At 34.4% G+C, this 16,268-nt stretch overlaps 1 protein-coding gene across 1 annotated transcript in view; it reads left to right on the top strand.

Annotated features, from left to right (window-relative positions):
* The window catches only part of LOC128986440 (phospholysine phosphohistidine inorganic pyrophosphate phosphatase-like), a 62,847-nt gene that overhangs the window by 26,123 nt on the left and 20,456 nt on the right, over positions 1-16,268 (top strand). The window contains exon 3 of the mRNA XM_054406813.1: positions 4,145-4,296. Within this exon, the coding sequence (XP_054262788.1) occupies positions 4,145-4,296 (152 nt within the window). The remainder of the gene's footprint in view (positions 1-4,144; positions 4,297-16,268) is intronic.

Genomic DNA, 16,268 nt, shown 5'->3' with positions numbered 1-16,268 from the left:
CATCGAAAATGTGTGTGAACGTTCAAAATATGTTTTTCTCTTCATGAAATATGTATGCTAACATCAAATTGTCGTGTGTTTCTTGTAGAGGAAAATACAGTGTGGTAGAAAAGTCCCGGAACGGTTAAATATTTTAAAAAATAATGCAGACTAGTGGCCTATAGGGGCCATAGCCCCTAACTTAGACTACAATAAAAAAACCATATATAAAATGACAAATTATTCGGAATAGGCCTTTAATGTTTTTAAATGGTAATGTTAATAAATAATAATAAAAATTAAAAAATAATAAATAAAAAATAAAAAAAATAAAAATAATAATAGTGTTTTTAAAATTATCAATTTTATGTTACTTAAAATTAACAGTGTTTTTGTTTCATATCTTGGGTTTCCTTCCGTTGGAGTCTTATATTAGTTGCTTCTGATGTGTCAATGAAATACAATTGTAAAATAATGATTAAATCAATAACACAACATATTAACAAATGGAAACGTGCACACGGTTTGGCCTGAGCTCAGAGAACAACGAATCAGAGCTGAAATTATACAGCCAAACATTGCACATCTTTTCTAGTTTAAAATTGAAGATTTGTTTTGTAATCTTACGAATTCTGTTGTAGTTTCCATTTTGAGAACCACATGTAAAGGTCCAAATTATTATTAATTATTATGAAAGCAAATTCCCATTTCGCGGTAGTAAGTCAGAAATATATCAATGAATTTGTCCCTGAATTTTAAGGCCCATTTCCCGGAATCTCTTTTTGTGTAGCGGAAAGCGACGCAAAAGCCATTAGCACTGTTGTATTGCCTTATATTTTTTATAATGTTCGAATCATGTAAAAACAGTTCTTTTAGTTTGTAATTTACTTGTGGTTGTGGCATGTCCATTGTGGCAACATGCGTTGAAATGTCCATTTGTGGCCTCCTCATCTGCGAAGTGAAATGCGCCATAATGCAAGCAAGTGCTTTAAGAGGACCTAGATTGTAAGAAACAACACTTAGGCTAACTCATTTTCCAGCGTTCTTCTAAAGACAGGTTGTAAAACAGCTTCTGGATTTCTTTCACAGTTAGGCCCTACATGACGTTCTCTTTTGCATTTCTTGTCTGTTGAATTCCTGGACACTCTTCCACGTCTTGCATTCACGTCTTGCAGGTCTTCCCCTACCCTGTCTAGTTACTTCACTCATTATAAAAACGGAAAAACAACAAAATTAAACACAATTCATTTTGAAGCATTATTTACCAACATTGACTTTCAGAATAAATGTAAACATTGCAAATAAATAAGTAACAGCTGATAGAATGCAGACGTTTTTCAGTCCCCATGCATTTCTTATGGTGGATATTTTACGTTATATCTCGTTTTCTGGTAACTTTATGGGAATTCTGCTATTTTTCCCGAGTCCCTGGGGTCAAGACCTTTAATTTAAGACCCCTCCCACCTTTCTGCAACTTACCAGACGTCCACAATTTTCTGGTAAAAATTTGGTCTTACAGAATTATATATATATAGATAGAGCTAAAATACTTGGTACAAAGTTACAGGGCATAAAACTCTATTTTAATACATATTCAGTGATCCAATAATTCTTCAGGGGGATGACCCACAAGTAGTCAGAAGAAAATCTTAAAGGAAAACATAGGCAGGGTGTCTACCAACCGGGAAATCCGGGAAAACCGGGAATTGTACTTAAATTTTTACTGGCCATGAAATGTACGGGAATTGTCCTTAAATGCTAGACTATGTCCTTAAATTTTTAATGGGCCATAATTTTATTGATCGCTAGTTGGTTGGGAGCACATAAAAGGTTTATCAGATGTTTGTTTACATTTTCATAATTTATTACTAGAGTAATTATGCAATAAAAATCCCATTAACAATCTCAAACCCATAAATATTTTATCACGACAATCAAGTGTCAAGTCAAGTACTTCCAAGAACTGTTGACTCAGCAGCTAGCTCATAAAAGTTGTATCACTTTTATTCCTTTACAACATCTTTTTTTATTACTAGGGTAATTATTATTAGATCCCAAACATATTTTATCGTGAAAATAATAGCTTTATAATGGCTGTTAAATTTCACTTCTTACTCGTACTTTCCGCGGCATGGTTTCATATTAAACGTGTAAATAATCTACAGTCTTATTTTGTAAGTTAACCCCTTTTTTATGGACATTTTATCTTTCAATTGACAAAACCACAAGCATTGTTGTTTGCATTAATGTTTTATCACTATGTAGGCCTGCTTGGTTTCAAATTATGTCATTGCATTTTCTGTATCTTTGTCTTATATTGTTGGCTATTCAGGTTTCAATGTTTTTTGTTTCCCATATATTTATTTATTGAGTTGTATGCTTTAAGCAATCAAAATCTTATGAACTAGAATGATGATAGTGACTTTGCTGCTATTATAACCTCATTGTTTGTTACTCAGTTTATATAGGCCCTCCTAAATAATTAGGTCTAGGCCTGGGTATTTTGATTCTTGAAAGAGCTGTAAAATATATTAAGAAAATTAATTCAGCCTAAGATAAACAACTAATGATTGCTATGTGTCGATATTAACTTTGCAAATGAAAATACAATAATCTTACTCTGTGCTTATTGCTTATTAATAGCCGCTTACCAAACCTTGAAGAATTGAGTAACAATATGCATTAAAGATTTTTTTCAAAAGTAGTCGAGAACCTAACGTGCCAGGGCGAATCATGCCATATTAATCGGCCTGGATCGGATAAGCTATGTTATGAAGTTTACGTGACTGATGGAGATATTTGTCCCTATCGCAGGAGCTTCTCTGTTACACTATAAAAGCTTTACCTAAAGTATAGGTAGGCCTATGTTTGTTTACTTTCAATAAATTTCTATTTTGTTATTTTTAACTCTTATCTATTATTATTTACTTTTCTCTCTGGTATAACTACAGTGAATAACAAGATTAATACAGTTTGACAAATCAGGAAAATTATTCGGTAGGCCTAATGACACCGACAAAGGTTACGGCAAAGTGTCCTTAAATGTACGGGAATTGTCCATGAATTTTTTATCCAGAATGTAGTAGACACCCTGATAGGTCAATATGCACATCCAATTAAAGGTCTTTTTTAGTAGAATACAATGCCGCAAACCGCACTTCAAAAGGTTGATCCTGCGCAAAATGACAGTTGTTCAAAGATTCATTTAATTTACATTGCTATTATACACTTTCTCCTCAGGGGGCACAGCCCTAGGAATCGGAAGAAAATTGTTATCGTAAGAATAGGTTGATATGCACATAAAATTAAAGGTCTTCACTTTTAGATTACGATGCCGTAAATTCAAGCTCAAAAGAATGCCTGAGTAAAAAATGGCAGTCGTTCAAAGATTCAAAATGGCGGATTCAAGAAATCTTTGAACATCTGCCATTTTGCGCAGGATCAACTTTTTGAAGTGCGGTTTGCGGCATTGTATTCTACTAAAAAAAGACCTTTAATTTTATGTGCATATTGACCTATGCTTCCATTTAAGATTTTCTTCCGACTCCTTGTGGGCCGTCCCCCTGAAGAATTATTGGATCACTGAATATGTATTAAAATAGAGTTTTATGCCCTGTAACTTTGTACCAAGTATTTTAGCTCTATCTGCATTATTTTTTAAAATATTTAACCGTTCCGGGACTTTTCTACCACACTGTATAAATTAAAATTAAGTTCAAAAAACAAAATTCCAGATTTTTAAAAACATTTAGTACCGAACCAATTTAAAATTTTAAAATCCTAGGCAACTAAAGCATGTTTTATAATCTTTCTTGTCAAAGGGCCTCATATATTAGATTAACCGATCAGTCTTGTCTATTGATAGTATTTTATCACAACACCTAGAACCTAGAACTAATGTTAATGAGTTAGAATTGCAACATTATAAGAAGTTGTCATTGCCATGAAATAAATCAATCATAAAGTTTCTGTTAGATAGTAATATAAATGATTTTTTTCCAAATGAGCTCGATTTAAAACTGTCATTTTCTTCATTAATGTCAAAGGTAGGCTTTCATAAATAATAAAAAATGTAATGCAAAGGTAGACTAAGTTCTTTATTTAAATCCAATCTACAATCCAATATTTACAAGTTGTTAATGAAGATTCGTCTTTTTTGTTCTAGGTACTGAAGGAATTTAAAGACATTGAGACAAGTGATCCAAACTGTGTTGTAATTGGAGATGCTGGACAAAACTTCACATTTGACAACTTAAACAAAGCTTTCCGCTTGCTCATTGATCTGCCTGAACCAGTATTTTTCTCTTTAGGCTCAGGGTAAAGCCTTTTCTGCTTAGTATAGACTGTTAAGTGACATCTTATTCGTTTGGTTGTTGTTCTAAACTTATGTTATTTTTTAATTTATTCAGTACCGGTTTCACTTTTAAGTGTAGCACATAGAAGTAAGGTACAGAGTTAACATTCAATAGAACACTAAGGTGGTGTCTTAACTGTGGCACTATTTCAAATCATGACTAATGCTAATACAGAATGTTGTGATTATTCAAACCTACAAAACAGTTGGTGAAAGTACATCTGCTTTTAAATTATATTTATTTGTAAACATTGTAGATCAAAAAGTCTGACATTGGCCCACTTAAAACCCTCTGGGACAGAGCCCTTTTGACAGATCTGCACCAAACTTGGCTCGAACCATCCTTGAAAGATGCTTAATAATGCCTGAAAGTTTCATTACAATCTGTCGAGCGGTTTCAGACTCCATAACGTATATACACATATATATACATACATAGTTCCTCTTTTATAGATATATTATTCTATAACCCTCGGGCTTTGCCCCGTTTAACTTCTTAATTTTCAAGATGATCTCGTTCGCATGGCTCAATCACGTCCTGGTTGAAGTTCGTTTGCTACGCTCACTCACAAAATTGATGGTGTATAAACCTATTCCATGAAATTCTACACGTATGTACCAAGTTTCGTGGCAATCGGTTCAGCGGTGTCTGAGTTTATCACTGCCAAATATATATATATACAAACATCCTCTTTTATACTTATAGACTAGCAGTAACCCGGCGCGCGTTGCTGCGCTAACAAAATACATCTGTCTGTTTGAAAAGTATGTTTTTTCTACATTTAAACCGACGATAGTCAGGGATTGCCCTAGTGCCTTATAATGGTGGGAAATTGTAGTTGCTTAAATTCAGAGGGTAATTCGGATGAAATCATCAGTATTCTTGGGATTAAGACTATTTCTCACTTAAACCTACCTCTGATAATTTTTGCTTTAATCAATTTTGACGTCATTTTTTTAATCGTTGGCCTGGTAACATTGCACAGCTTCGGTGGATTTAAGCTTCGCATTAGTATTATTGGAGTTCCTTCTTTTAATGACAGTAATGTGGTGGGTTAATGACAAATTGAGAGGCATTTGAATACCTGAGATAGCACGCACGATTATTATTCACTTTATAATTTATGTTAGATTGTGTGGGTATAGAACGAAAGATAAAAATATTAAGGCATTGTCATCCCTTTTATTGTTTATAATACTTTGATAAAGGTTTTTATGTTTTTAATATTTACTGTAACATTGGAGAATTTAAACGTTGTTGAGTGCACAGGTGTGCTGAAATTGGGGTTTAATACATTTGGACTTATTCAAAAGTAAAATAGTTTTCTGTGCTGCACTCTGTAGAAACACTGTGGTATTATTTAAAATCATGACTAATGCCAATACAGAATGTTGTAGGCCTACTGTAATTATTCAAACCTACAAAACAGTTGGTGAAAGTAAACATCTGCTTTTAAATTATATTTATTTGTAAACATTGTAGATCAAAAAGTCTGACATTGGTCCACTTAAAACCCTCTGGGGCAGAGCCCTTTTGACGGATCTGCACCAAACTTCACTCGAACCATCCTTGAAAGATGCTTAATAATGCCTGAAAGTTTCATTACAATCTGTCGAGCGGTTTCGGAGTCCATAACGTATATACACACACACATACACACATACATACATAGTTCCTTTTTTATAGATATATATATATATATATATATATATATATATATGTGTGTGTGTGTGTGTGTGTGTGTGTGTGTGTGTGTGTGTGTGTGTCCGTGAACACAATAACTTTAGTAATTTTTGTCCGATTTTGGTTTAAAGGTGTAAGGCGAGATAAACTTGAATGAGTAAACAAATAATTTAGTATATAAAAGTATTTTTGTACGGTTATTAGTAACAGGGAAAATTATTGAGCGGAGCGAGCGAAGCTCTTATACGTCGACTCTTATGCATTTCGTAATACGCAAACTCCTCCTAGACGGCTGAATCAATCGTTTTCAAATTTTGCATGGTGGTAAAGACCATACTGGTGAGTGCCAACATCTATATGGAGTTTAAAAAGTCCCTCAGGAATCCACCCCACTGGGTCTCAAAGTTTCAATGTAATCCTTATGGAAGCAGGATTTGACACATAAACAAAGACAGATGATCAGCTGTTGACTTTTGAATGCAGTAGATAAAGAAATAGCTGATAGCATTATTCTACAGATATTAGAACAGAAACGGTATGGATCATAAATATAATCAAATGACGACACTAGCTTGAGGTCCATGACGTAGGAAGGGGTGAAGGAAGTATTAAAGGTGGGCAGTCTGGAGTGTGGGATCTGTTTATGACCATTATATTAAGGTATTTGCAATCCTATGATGCTATGGGAAGGGAGGGAAACAGGTCCGTGGCGTAGGAATTGGTGATGGAAGTAGTAAAGGCAAGCAGTCCGGACTTTGAGAACTGTTTGTGACAATTAGATTAAGCTATCTCCAATCCTATGATGCTATGGGAAGGTAGGAAAACAGGTCCGCGACACTGTAGAAAGTGGTGAAGGAAGTAGTAAAGGCGAACAGTCCAGAGTGTGAGAACTTTTTATGACGATAGATTAAGGTATCTGCAGTCCTAAAATGCTATGGGAAGGGAGGGAAACAGGTCCGTGACGTAGGAAGAGGTGAAGGAAGTTGTGAGGTGTTGTAGCAGTTAGATTAATGTATCTGCAATGTTGAAATGCTATGCGAAGGGATGGAAGCATGCCCACGACATAGGAAATGGTGAAAGAAGTAGTAAAGGCTAGCAGTGCGGAGTGTGGGGAATGTTTGACGTATCTAAAATACTTAAATGCTATGGAAAGTGATGAAAACAGGTCCACGACGTAGGAAGTAGTAAAGTATGAGCATAGTGTGAGACCCGTCTGTGGCAGTTGGAAATGGTGAAGGAAGTAGTAAGGCTAGCAGTGCAGAGTGTGGGAACTGTCTTTATCAAATACATTAACGTATCTGCAATCCTAAAAAGCTATGGGAAGAGAGGGAAACAGGTCCATGACGTAGGGGGTGGTGAAGGAAGTAGTAAAGGTGAGCAGTGTTAAGTGTGGGAATGGATTAATGTATCTGCAATGCTAAAATGCTAATAGACTGAAGACTGTAGGTTAAAATGATTACGAAGCACAAATAAATACATGTTTTCGATACATTCAACTGTTTACAATTGAAATTTCCAACAGAGTTGACAACAGCTGATGTTTACTCCATAGAGGCTAAAAACGATTTTTACTCTCTAAAGAGTAAAAATGCTACTTTAGACCCGCAACGCATGCATTAAAACGACTGTTTTACTGCAGTATGACAAAAACAATATAATATGAACCCTTGACGACCCCGCTCAATTTTGTGGATGGCTCTGCGAATGCCCCCTAGTAAAAATTTTAAATTTAAAATTCCTATGTTATTCTTATGGAGAATATTGTAAACTGTAGTAGTTTGCTTGTTTATGGATATATTTTGATCAAACTTGGCAGTATTATTTATTTTATAATAAGCTATTAATATTTTACTAAAAAGCACACCTTATTAGTTTCCTTGTAGCAGCAAACCTAGGTACTCGTTAAACCTAATGTTATTTCAAAAGATTTAATTGAAAATCAATTCAGACAAATGGAAATTCGCTTAGTCCCCATGTCATCGTCAATACCTTTTTGTAGCTGCAGTTAATAAAAACAGCTGATACAGGTAATTTTTATAGCAATCTTTAAGTTTATAAAAGTGTTAAAATGTTAAATTAAAATATTTCTTTGTATCATCTAAAATTGTTTCACATTGATTACATAATAAATACTTATGTAGCTATATAACTTATCTAATAAATTTAATGTTTAATCAAATCTGAGCAAAGCTAGGTCTCCTGGTACTTATACATGACGTGCATATACCAAGTTTCATAATGATTGGTTAAAACAATCTAAAGATAAAGATGTTATGTAAAAAATATATATATAATGGTAGATACCTGGTTAATGAAGCGATTTTGGAAAAAGTGTTATTCTTGTTTTTCTTTATTTTGATCCAAGGAATCACAATTTAAATTTTATGTCTCCATCATTTTTGAACACCCTGTATATATCCTGCAACAATTATGGTCATTTAACTTGTTCAGTAAACCAATTATTTTGCAAAAAAAAGTATCTTTAATCATTAACCCTCTAGGACTGCCTTTTGATGTGTGCCCAACCGCCGGTTAGGACATTTTTTTCAAACGCTAACTATGCAAGAAGCGTAATAATTTAGATACCGTTGGAAAGAAGAGTTTCTGAACTTTTATTTTTATATTGTAATAAACCTCTAAATATGATGTTATTTTTATCCTATATATAATACGAGTAAAGTTTGAATACTTGTCAACTCGATCTGGTAATCGGCTCTAACAAAAACGTTTATATTTACGGAATAACTAAGTTCTGTGTCAAAAATAAGTTCTAGACCAGTGGTATAGCCAGGAAAAATCTATTTTCGCCATAATATGAGTACAAACTTTTGAAAATTTAACATGGGCCTTATGAGAAAACATTCCGCCATTATTGTCATTTTGTTTACATTTTAAGACATAACGTGACGTTCTGTACCCACGGGCACCTCAGCTTGCGCATGCACATATGGCCTATTTACAAAAGACAGTACAAAAGAAAAGGAGTCCGATGAATACCATTAAGCGTTGATTAACAATACACCGATTCGCATAATTTCTGGTGGCCTTACTGAATTATTCCAAGCAGATTATTTTGTTTAATTGTTGTTATTAGTTTTGTGGTAAATATTAGTTTGGAGTGTGGTAACTGTTTATGACGATTAGATTAAGGTATCTACAATCCTAAAATGCTATGGGAAGGGAGGGAAACAGGTCCGCGACGTAGGAAATGGTGAAGGAAGTAGTAAAGGTAAGTAGTCCGGAGTGTGGGAAATGTTTATGACGATTAGATTAAGGTATCTACAATCCTAAAATGCTATGGGAAGGGAGGAAAACAGGTCCGCGGCGTAGGAAGTGGTGAAGGAAGTAGTAAAGGCGAGTAGTCTGGAGTGTGGGAACTATTAATGACGATTAGATTAAGGTATCTGTTATCCTAAAATGCTATGGGAAGGGAGGGAAACATGGTCCGCGACGAAGGAAGCGGCGCAGGTCCGCGGCATAGAAAGTAGTGAAGGAAGTAGTAAAGGCGAGTAGTCCGGAGTGTGGGAACTATTAATGACGATTAGATTAAGGTATCTGTTATCCTAAAATGCTATGGGAAGGGAGGGAAACATGGTCCGCGACGAAGGAAGCGGTGAAGGAAGTAGTAAAGGTGAGTAGTCCGGAGTGTGGGAACTGTTTATGACGATAAGATTAAGGTATCTGTTATCCTAAAATGCTATGGGAAGGGAGGGAAACAGGTCCGTGACATAGGAAGTCGTGATGGAAGCAGTAAAGGTGAGCGGTCCCGAGTGTGGGAACTGTTTATGACGATTAGATTAAGGTATCCACAATCTTAAAATGCTATGGGAAGGGAGGGACATAGGTCCGCGGCGTAGGAAGTGGCGAAGGAAGTTGTAAAGGCGAGTAGTCCGAAGTGTGGGAACTGTTAACGACGATTAGATTAAGGTTTCTTCAATCTTAAAATGCTATGGGAAGGTAGGAAAACAGGTCCGAAACGAAGGAAGTGGTAAAGGAAGTAGTCAAGGCGAGCAGTCCGGAGTGTGGGAACTGTTTATAAGGATTAGATTAAGGTATCTGCAATCTTAAAATGCAATGGGAAGGGAGGGAAACAGGTCCGCGACGTAGGAAGAGGTGAATGAAGTGGTAAAGGCGAGCACTGTGGAGTCTGGGAACTGGAAACCAATTGTAACAGTTTGATTTCTGTATCAGAAAGTGAAATACTGAAATGCTATGAGATGGGATGGAAAGATGTCCAAGACATAGGAATTAGTAAATGCTAGCAGTGCGGAGTGTGGGAAATGTTGTTGGCAATTAGATTAATGTATTTAAAATACTAAAATTCAATGGAAAGAGATGACAACATGTCCACGACGTAGGAAGTAGTAAAGTTTAGCATCGCAGAGTGTAGGAACCGTTTGTGGCAGTTAGATTAATGCATCTCTAATACTTAAATGCTATGAGAAGGGAGGGAAACAATGACGTAGGAAATGGTGAAGGAAGTAGTAAAGGCTGGCATCGCAGAGTGGGGGAATGATTTTCCCCGAGCAAAGCTCGGTCTTCAGGTACTTCTAATCTTAACTAAGTCTAAACAATAGTAATTACAAGGACAGATGTTTTAAAGTACAAGGTTTAATGGTACTTAAATGGTTAAAATAAGGTTACAAAAATTCTTCAGGGGGCGGGGATTTGTGTAGACTGTGAATCAAAACATTTCTTTGATGCTTAATATAAAGGCAATAAGTTAAGATGTAAATTGAATAATAATTTGTAATCAATAATTTAATTTAATAAGATTTTTGTTATGATTAGTTTTTCTTTCCTTTTGTTGATGTTAATGAAATGGAGATATAGTCCCAAAATAAATGCTCGTGGAGTCTATAGTCTTGATTAATATTTAAATGGATTTTTCTCACCAATCTTCTTTGAATAATTTTTCTTCTGGATGATGAAGGCCTAATTCTTCTTTCTTAGATTCACTTTAGTTTATAATTTTAATTAATTTTCAATTTGATTTAGCACAATTGAGTTAAAATATTTCCCGCTGATCTCTTCTTCGTGGAAGCATTAACTGCACTGTTCATTGTTGTCAATCCTTTCTTAATTTTATGGGGTTCACATAAATAAAAACATGGTTGAATTTTATTTATAATCTTGAACCCAGATGCACTGTATTTTAATTGGAGGAATTGTTTTGAATAGTAATTTTGATAAGCCAATGAATAAATTTTGATTATAAATTATATATATGTTGAGACAATATGGTTTTACTAATATTAACAATGAACATGAATAAATGTTAAAATATAACAAGATTTAGTTTAGAATTTAATTAGGACTATATTTACAAACATTGGTTTTTGAGTCATTACAACATATTAACAAACCTTGTAGCATTAACAGATCAATATGAATGCTATTATAATTTGAACAATATTTTGTGCGCGTAAAACTTTCAAGCCGCAATCTACAAAATCTCGTAAAACACGTTATCTTGAATAAATCTAAAAGTCGTAATTTTGGCTAAAACAGGATGTGGTTGGGACCATTGGAAAGAACTTGAGTTGTTCTTTATTTTATTTGAGATAAATCAATGTTATTTTTTACCACATTTACAAAAAAATCTATATATATAATACGCTAAGCCGATTTTTGTAAACAGAACTCCTCCCTCATTTTTGGACCGATTTTAATGATTAAAGTGTCAAAAGAAGTGCCCTAATCTGTAGTTTTGCAAAGTGTTTTTAGATTTTTGAGATCTTTATTAGCTTGGGCAGGATTTTCCATCAAAGTTGGGTTTTTCCCCATAAGATTAACATGGGGGAATCTAAATACTTAATTGGAAACTTTGTGTCCAGTAATTTGAGAGAACGGCTGGGCGTAGAAACTTGGTTGAGGTATCCAAAGAAAGGTCTCGATCTGTAGATGAGTTATCAAAAGAAAAACAAAGTAAATTTCCTTAGGGCTCTGCCCCAGGGGCCTTTAAAGATCCCTCCACAGATTTGTTTACATTTTGGCCATGTGGATAATACTTTTTAATGAAACAGCTGTTAATTTTTACTTTCTCCCCCTATACCATAGTATATGGAGAAAGTATTGTTTTCGTCAAAATTTTCGAGTTTGAGTTTTGAGTGGATATTTTCGTTTTGGGTCCCCCTGGACCCAAAAAAGTGGTTTTCGAAGTGATGTCTGTGTGTGTGTGTGTGTGTGTGTGTGCGTGTGTCTGTGTGTCTGGATGTGTACAGAGCTAGGGACTACACCTGTGGTCCGATTTCGATGAAATTTGGTATGTAGGTTCTAATCTATGGTATCTCCAGGCGTTTTTTTCATTTTTTTGAAATTTTGATTTTTAATGGGGATTTTCCCATAAAAACCCATAAAAAACCGGAAAAATCGGATTTTCTCAAAAATGGCCCGAACGATTTCTATACAAATTTAGTATGTTGTAGCCGTTTAAATTCTGAACAAAATGGTACAAGTCCCATTTCTGTAAAAATTACGGTTCAAAAGTTATTGTAAATTATGTTATTTTCCCATAAAAACCCCATAAAATAACGAAAAATTGGATTTTAGAAAAAAATTCGGTTTTGATTTAACATAGTATGTTATGGTCCTTAAAACTATGATAGTTTTTTTCATTTTTTAGAAATTTTGATTTTTAATGGGGATTTTCCCATAAAACCCCATAAAATAACGGAAAAATCGGATTTTCTAAAAAATGGCCCGAACGATTTTGATAAAAATTTAGTATGTTATGGTCCTTTATATTCTGAACAAAATGGTACAAATCCCATTTCTGTAAAAATTATGGTACAAAAGTTATTGTAAATTATGTTATTTTCCCATAAAACCCCATAAAATAACGGGAAAATCAGATTTTCCCAAAAATGGCCCGAACGATTTTGATAAAAATTTAGTATGTTATAGTCCATTAAATTCTGAACAAAATTGTACAAATCCCATTTCCGTATATTTACTCTCACCGCTTACACATGGTTGTTGACAAACTTATGGGAGAAAGTATGTGTCAGAATGCTGATACCGTTTATTAAGTTGTATTTTAAACAACACACATTTATTGGAAGTTACTGAATAGTCCAAAAGAAGTATCTGCAATATTATTTTCTGATTTTAAAATTGATTTTCTTCTGTACCATGTCAGGTTTTGCAATATAACGTTCCATTACGAAATCAGTGGAAAATCCTTTTATCACAGTAACTCTTAAAATTATTTCTTATTGAACTATCTTATATCTATTGTACGGGTTGCTGTCTTCCTTTTTCACCACTTTTGTCTATATTTTATCATATTATTCTAGACAGATCATCATAGGTTTGTGAGATTATTGTCATACATGTTTGTCAATCATTGGAAAAATCTCCGATTGTGTTATACAATGCAAAATAATACAAGTGCAGAAAGACACGTTGCCCATATGAGCCGTTTTCATATTTTGTTAAATTAATAGTAGCTTAGAACAACTCGATAAAACAATTTACAATATTTGTGTTGAAATAAGTGCATGATTTAGAAAGTCACTAAAATAGAAAACTGCAATTTACTGCAGACTTTTTAGAGAGGTTACTTTGATGTATTCATTCATCACAGAAACCTAGCCTAAAATGGTATCCATCTTGACAAATTATTTGCACCTGCATATATTACGTACTTTGGCGGGTTGGTAACATCATTGAAAATAACACGATATTTTGGCTGTAAACAATAGCACAAAGAGTATATACTATTTAAGGAGCTACTATCATGACAGAAAGGTCATATTCCTTTTAAACTAGATCACATGATCCTTTATAAGATACGTTGATTAACAATGTATGTAAACGTCGATATTTATGTAACAGCCAATTTACAGAATTTTTTGCTTTTTTGAAATGTCACATTGCTATGTTTTTGCATTATTTGTTGCCAATGAAGCCACACGACCATAAACGAGGAGGTCCCTAACAGTTCATGGATAAAAGCCAACTTCACTTCAAGTATATTCCACTACACCTAACATTCCGTAGAGATTATATTGACAACTTTATGTAATTGAAAAGGCTGAGACAACTAACTGCCATCCCCATGTCAAGGAATTCCAGCTTTAACAGTAACCCCACAACCAATTTCTCAAAACTATGCTAGAGGGTTATTCATTGAACAGAAGTACGATAAGAACTGACGTGAAGTGACGAAGGGAAAATCAAACTTACACTGTAATGGATATAACTTCCTTTGAAGTTAGAAGGTGTCTTCTCAACCATTCCATTTCTCAATCTGCATTACCCTGATGAAATCGCGGAAGGGTTTAACTACAAAAGATCCACCAAAACGATTTTAATCCTATTTAAAGGTTCTTCCAAAAGAAGAGATACCAGTTAACATACTAATAACTCCGATGACGTACGGTATGGGAAATATTTAATTCATTGAACGATCAACCATATTTGGTAACTAAATCAATTAATATTATTATTTCTTTTTATACTTATTACTCTTTAAACAATGTTATTCACTCAATTTATCACAGTTAAATGATTTTGCATAAACCTTTAAAGTTAACCGTCGATTTCGACGGGATTCACCTAGTCATTAAATATATTTGATACATCTGTTGGGTTACAGTAATGTTTTCGATTATGAACTAAATTAATATTTTGATTGTTTTTATGGATTTTGTTTCCCACAGCTTCCGAGTAAAATATGACCCTACAGAATAGTATTCTATATTTAAGCGCTCAATTTTTTCCTCTTTCATATCATGTTCTGTCAAGATAACAATATGTATGTGCTTTTATTTCATTCAAAGTTATTTGCAAAGCCTCAATTTTGGATTACAAATGCTCAAAATTCTGATGGAATGATTTAACTATAGACTTATTTTGATAATTATATTTTCGAGGTGGACTTTGAGAGAGGTGGTTGATTAGGGGGTGTTATGTATTGTAAGTTTATGTATTAAAATAAATACAGTAGTTAAATAAATGTAAGCTGAAAAATGAGCTTTATTTTGTCACTGGTTTATTTACATTAATTGAATCACATTTTTGAAAATAATATATGATTAAATTATTAAATGCATATCATTTGAAACATAGAGATACAACAGTTTCTTCCCCACTAAATTTGATTCATAAGTCCAGTCTTTTCCGTTGCTTTCTCATTCTGGCTGATTTGCGAGGAACATCTGTTGAAGCATTGTCATCTGTTTGAGGATTATTATGTTCACTGGGTTGAAGCCTGATTTCTGCATTTTCAAGTTGATCATTGTTATCTTCTCTGCGTTGAAGCCTGATTTCTATATTTTCCAGATCATTGTCCTTGAATGTCACATTCTGTTGTTGCGAACTGGTACTTTCTTTAGGAGATGAGCTGGATTGTGTATTGTCTGTTGTTTCTGGCACTTCTGTTGTTTCTGGCACTGATGTTCTCTTCAACTGATCGATGTGTCTCTTGCCAATGTAACCGTTGTCCAGTTTGACTTTGTAGTGCAGAGCTCCAAGTTGAAAAATAACTTTTCCGAACTTCCAGCCGTCTAAGGAACGTACTAATATTCTCTCCCCCACTTTAAATGAGCGGCTTACTTGTTGAAAGCCTGGATGTAATGATGTGTTTTTCTTAGGGGGGTTGAGAGCATCTAGTTTTGTTCTGATCTTTCGATTCAAATACAGTTCAGCCGGTGATTGTCCGCATTGTAGAGGTACAGCTCGGTAGCAAAACATTATGTCTTGAATTTGTGATTTGATATTCTTTCGAGGATCTTCAGCACAATTTTTCAAAGATGTCTTTAACGTTTGCACATAGCGTTCCGCTAATCCATTGGTTGCTGGGTGTCCTGGGGCGATAAATTTTTTAAATATGCCTCTTTGTCGGCAAGTCTGTAAATTCTTGGCTAGTAAAAATGGTGGCATTATCAGAAACTAGTAAAGCAGGATATCCATGTGTAGAGAAGATGTCATTTAGAAATTCTATTGTCGTAGCTGTGGATGGTGCGTTTTTGGTTATTCGAACTTCAGGCAATTAGATTTAGCATCAATCTTTACTAGGAAATGGTGTCCATTAAATGATCCTGCGTAGTCCATGTGAACTCTTTCAAAGTTTTCCTTGGGGATTTCCCAAGGGTGAAAAACTTTTGTTGGCTGTTTTGACTGTAAAGCGCAAGCTGCACATGATCGAACTTTATTTTCAATGTCTTTGTCGATTCCGGGCCAATAACAGTGGAGTCTTGCGAGTTGTTTTATTCTTACCATTCCTATGTGTGTTGCATGAAGCTC

Source organism: Macrosteles quadrilineatus, unplaced genomic scaffold (assembly GCF_028750875.1).
Source record: "Macrosteles quadrilineatus isolate MER2022 unplaced genomic scaffold, UCM_ALF_1.0 Scaffold_2__2_contigs__length_208266976, whole genome shotgun sequence".
Classification (NCBI taxonomy): Eukaryota; Metazoa; Arthropoda; class Insecta; order Hemiptera; family Cicadellidae; genus Macrosteles; species Macrosteles quadrilineatus.
Note: the sequence above shows the minus strand (reverse complement) of the source record. Positions and strands in the feature narration are given on the sequence as shown.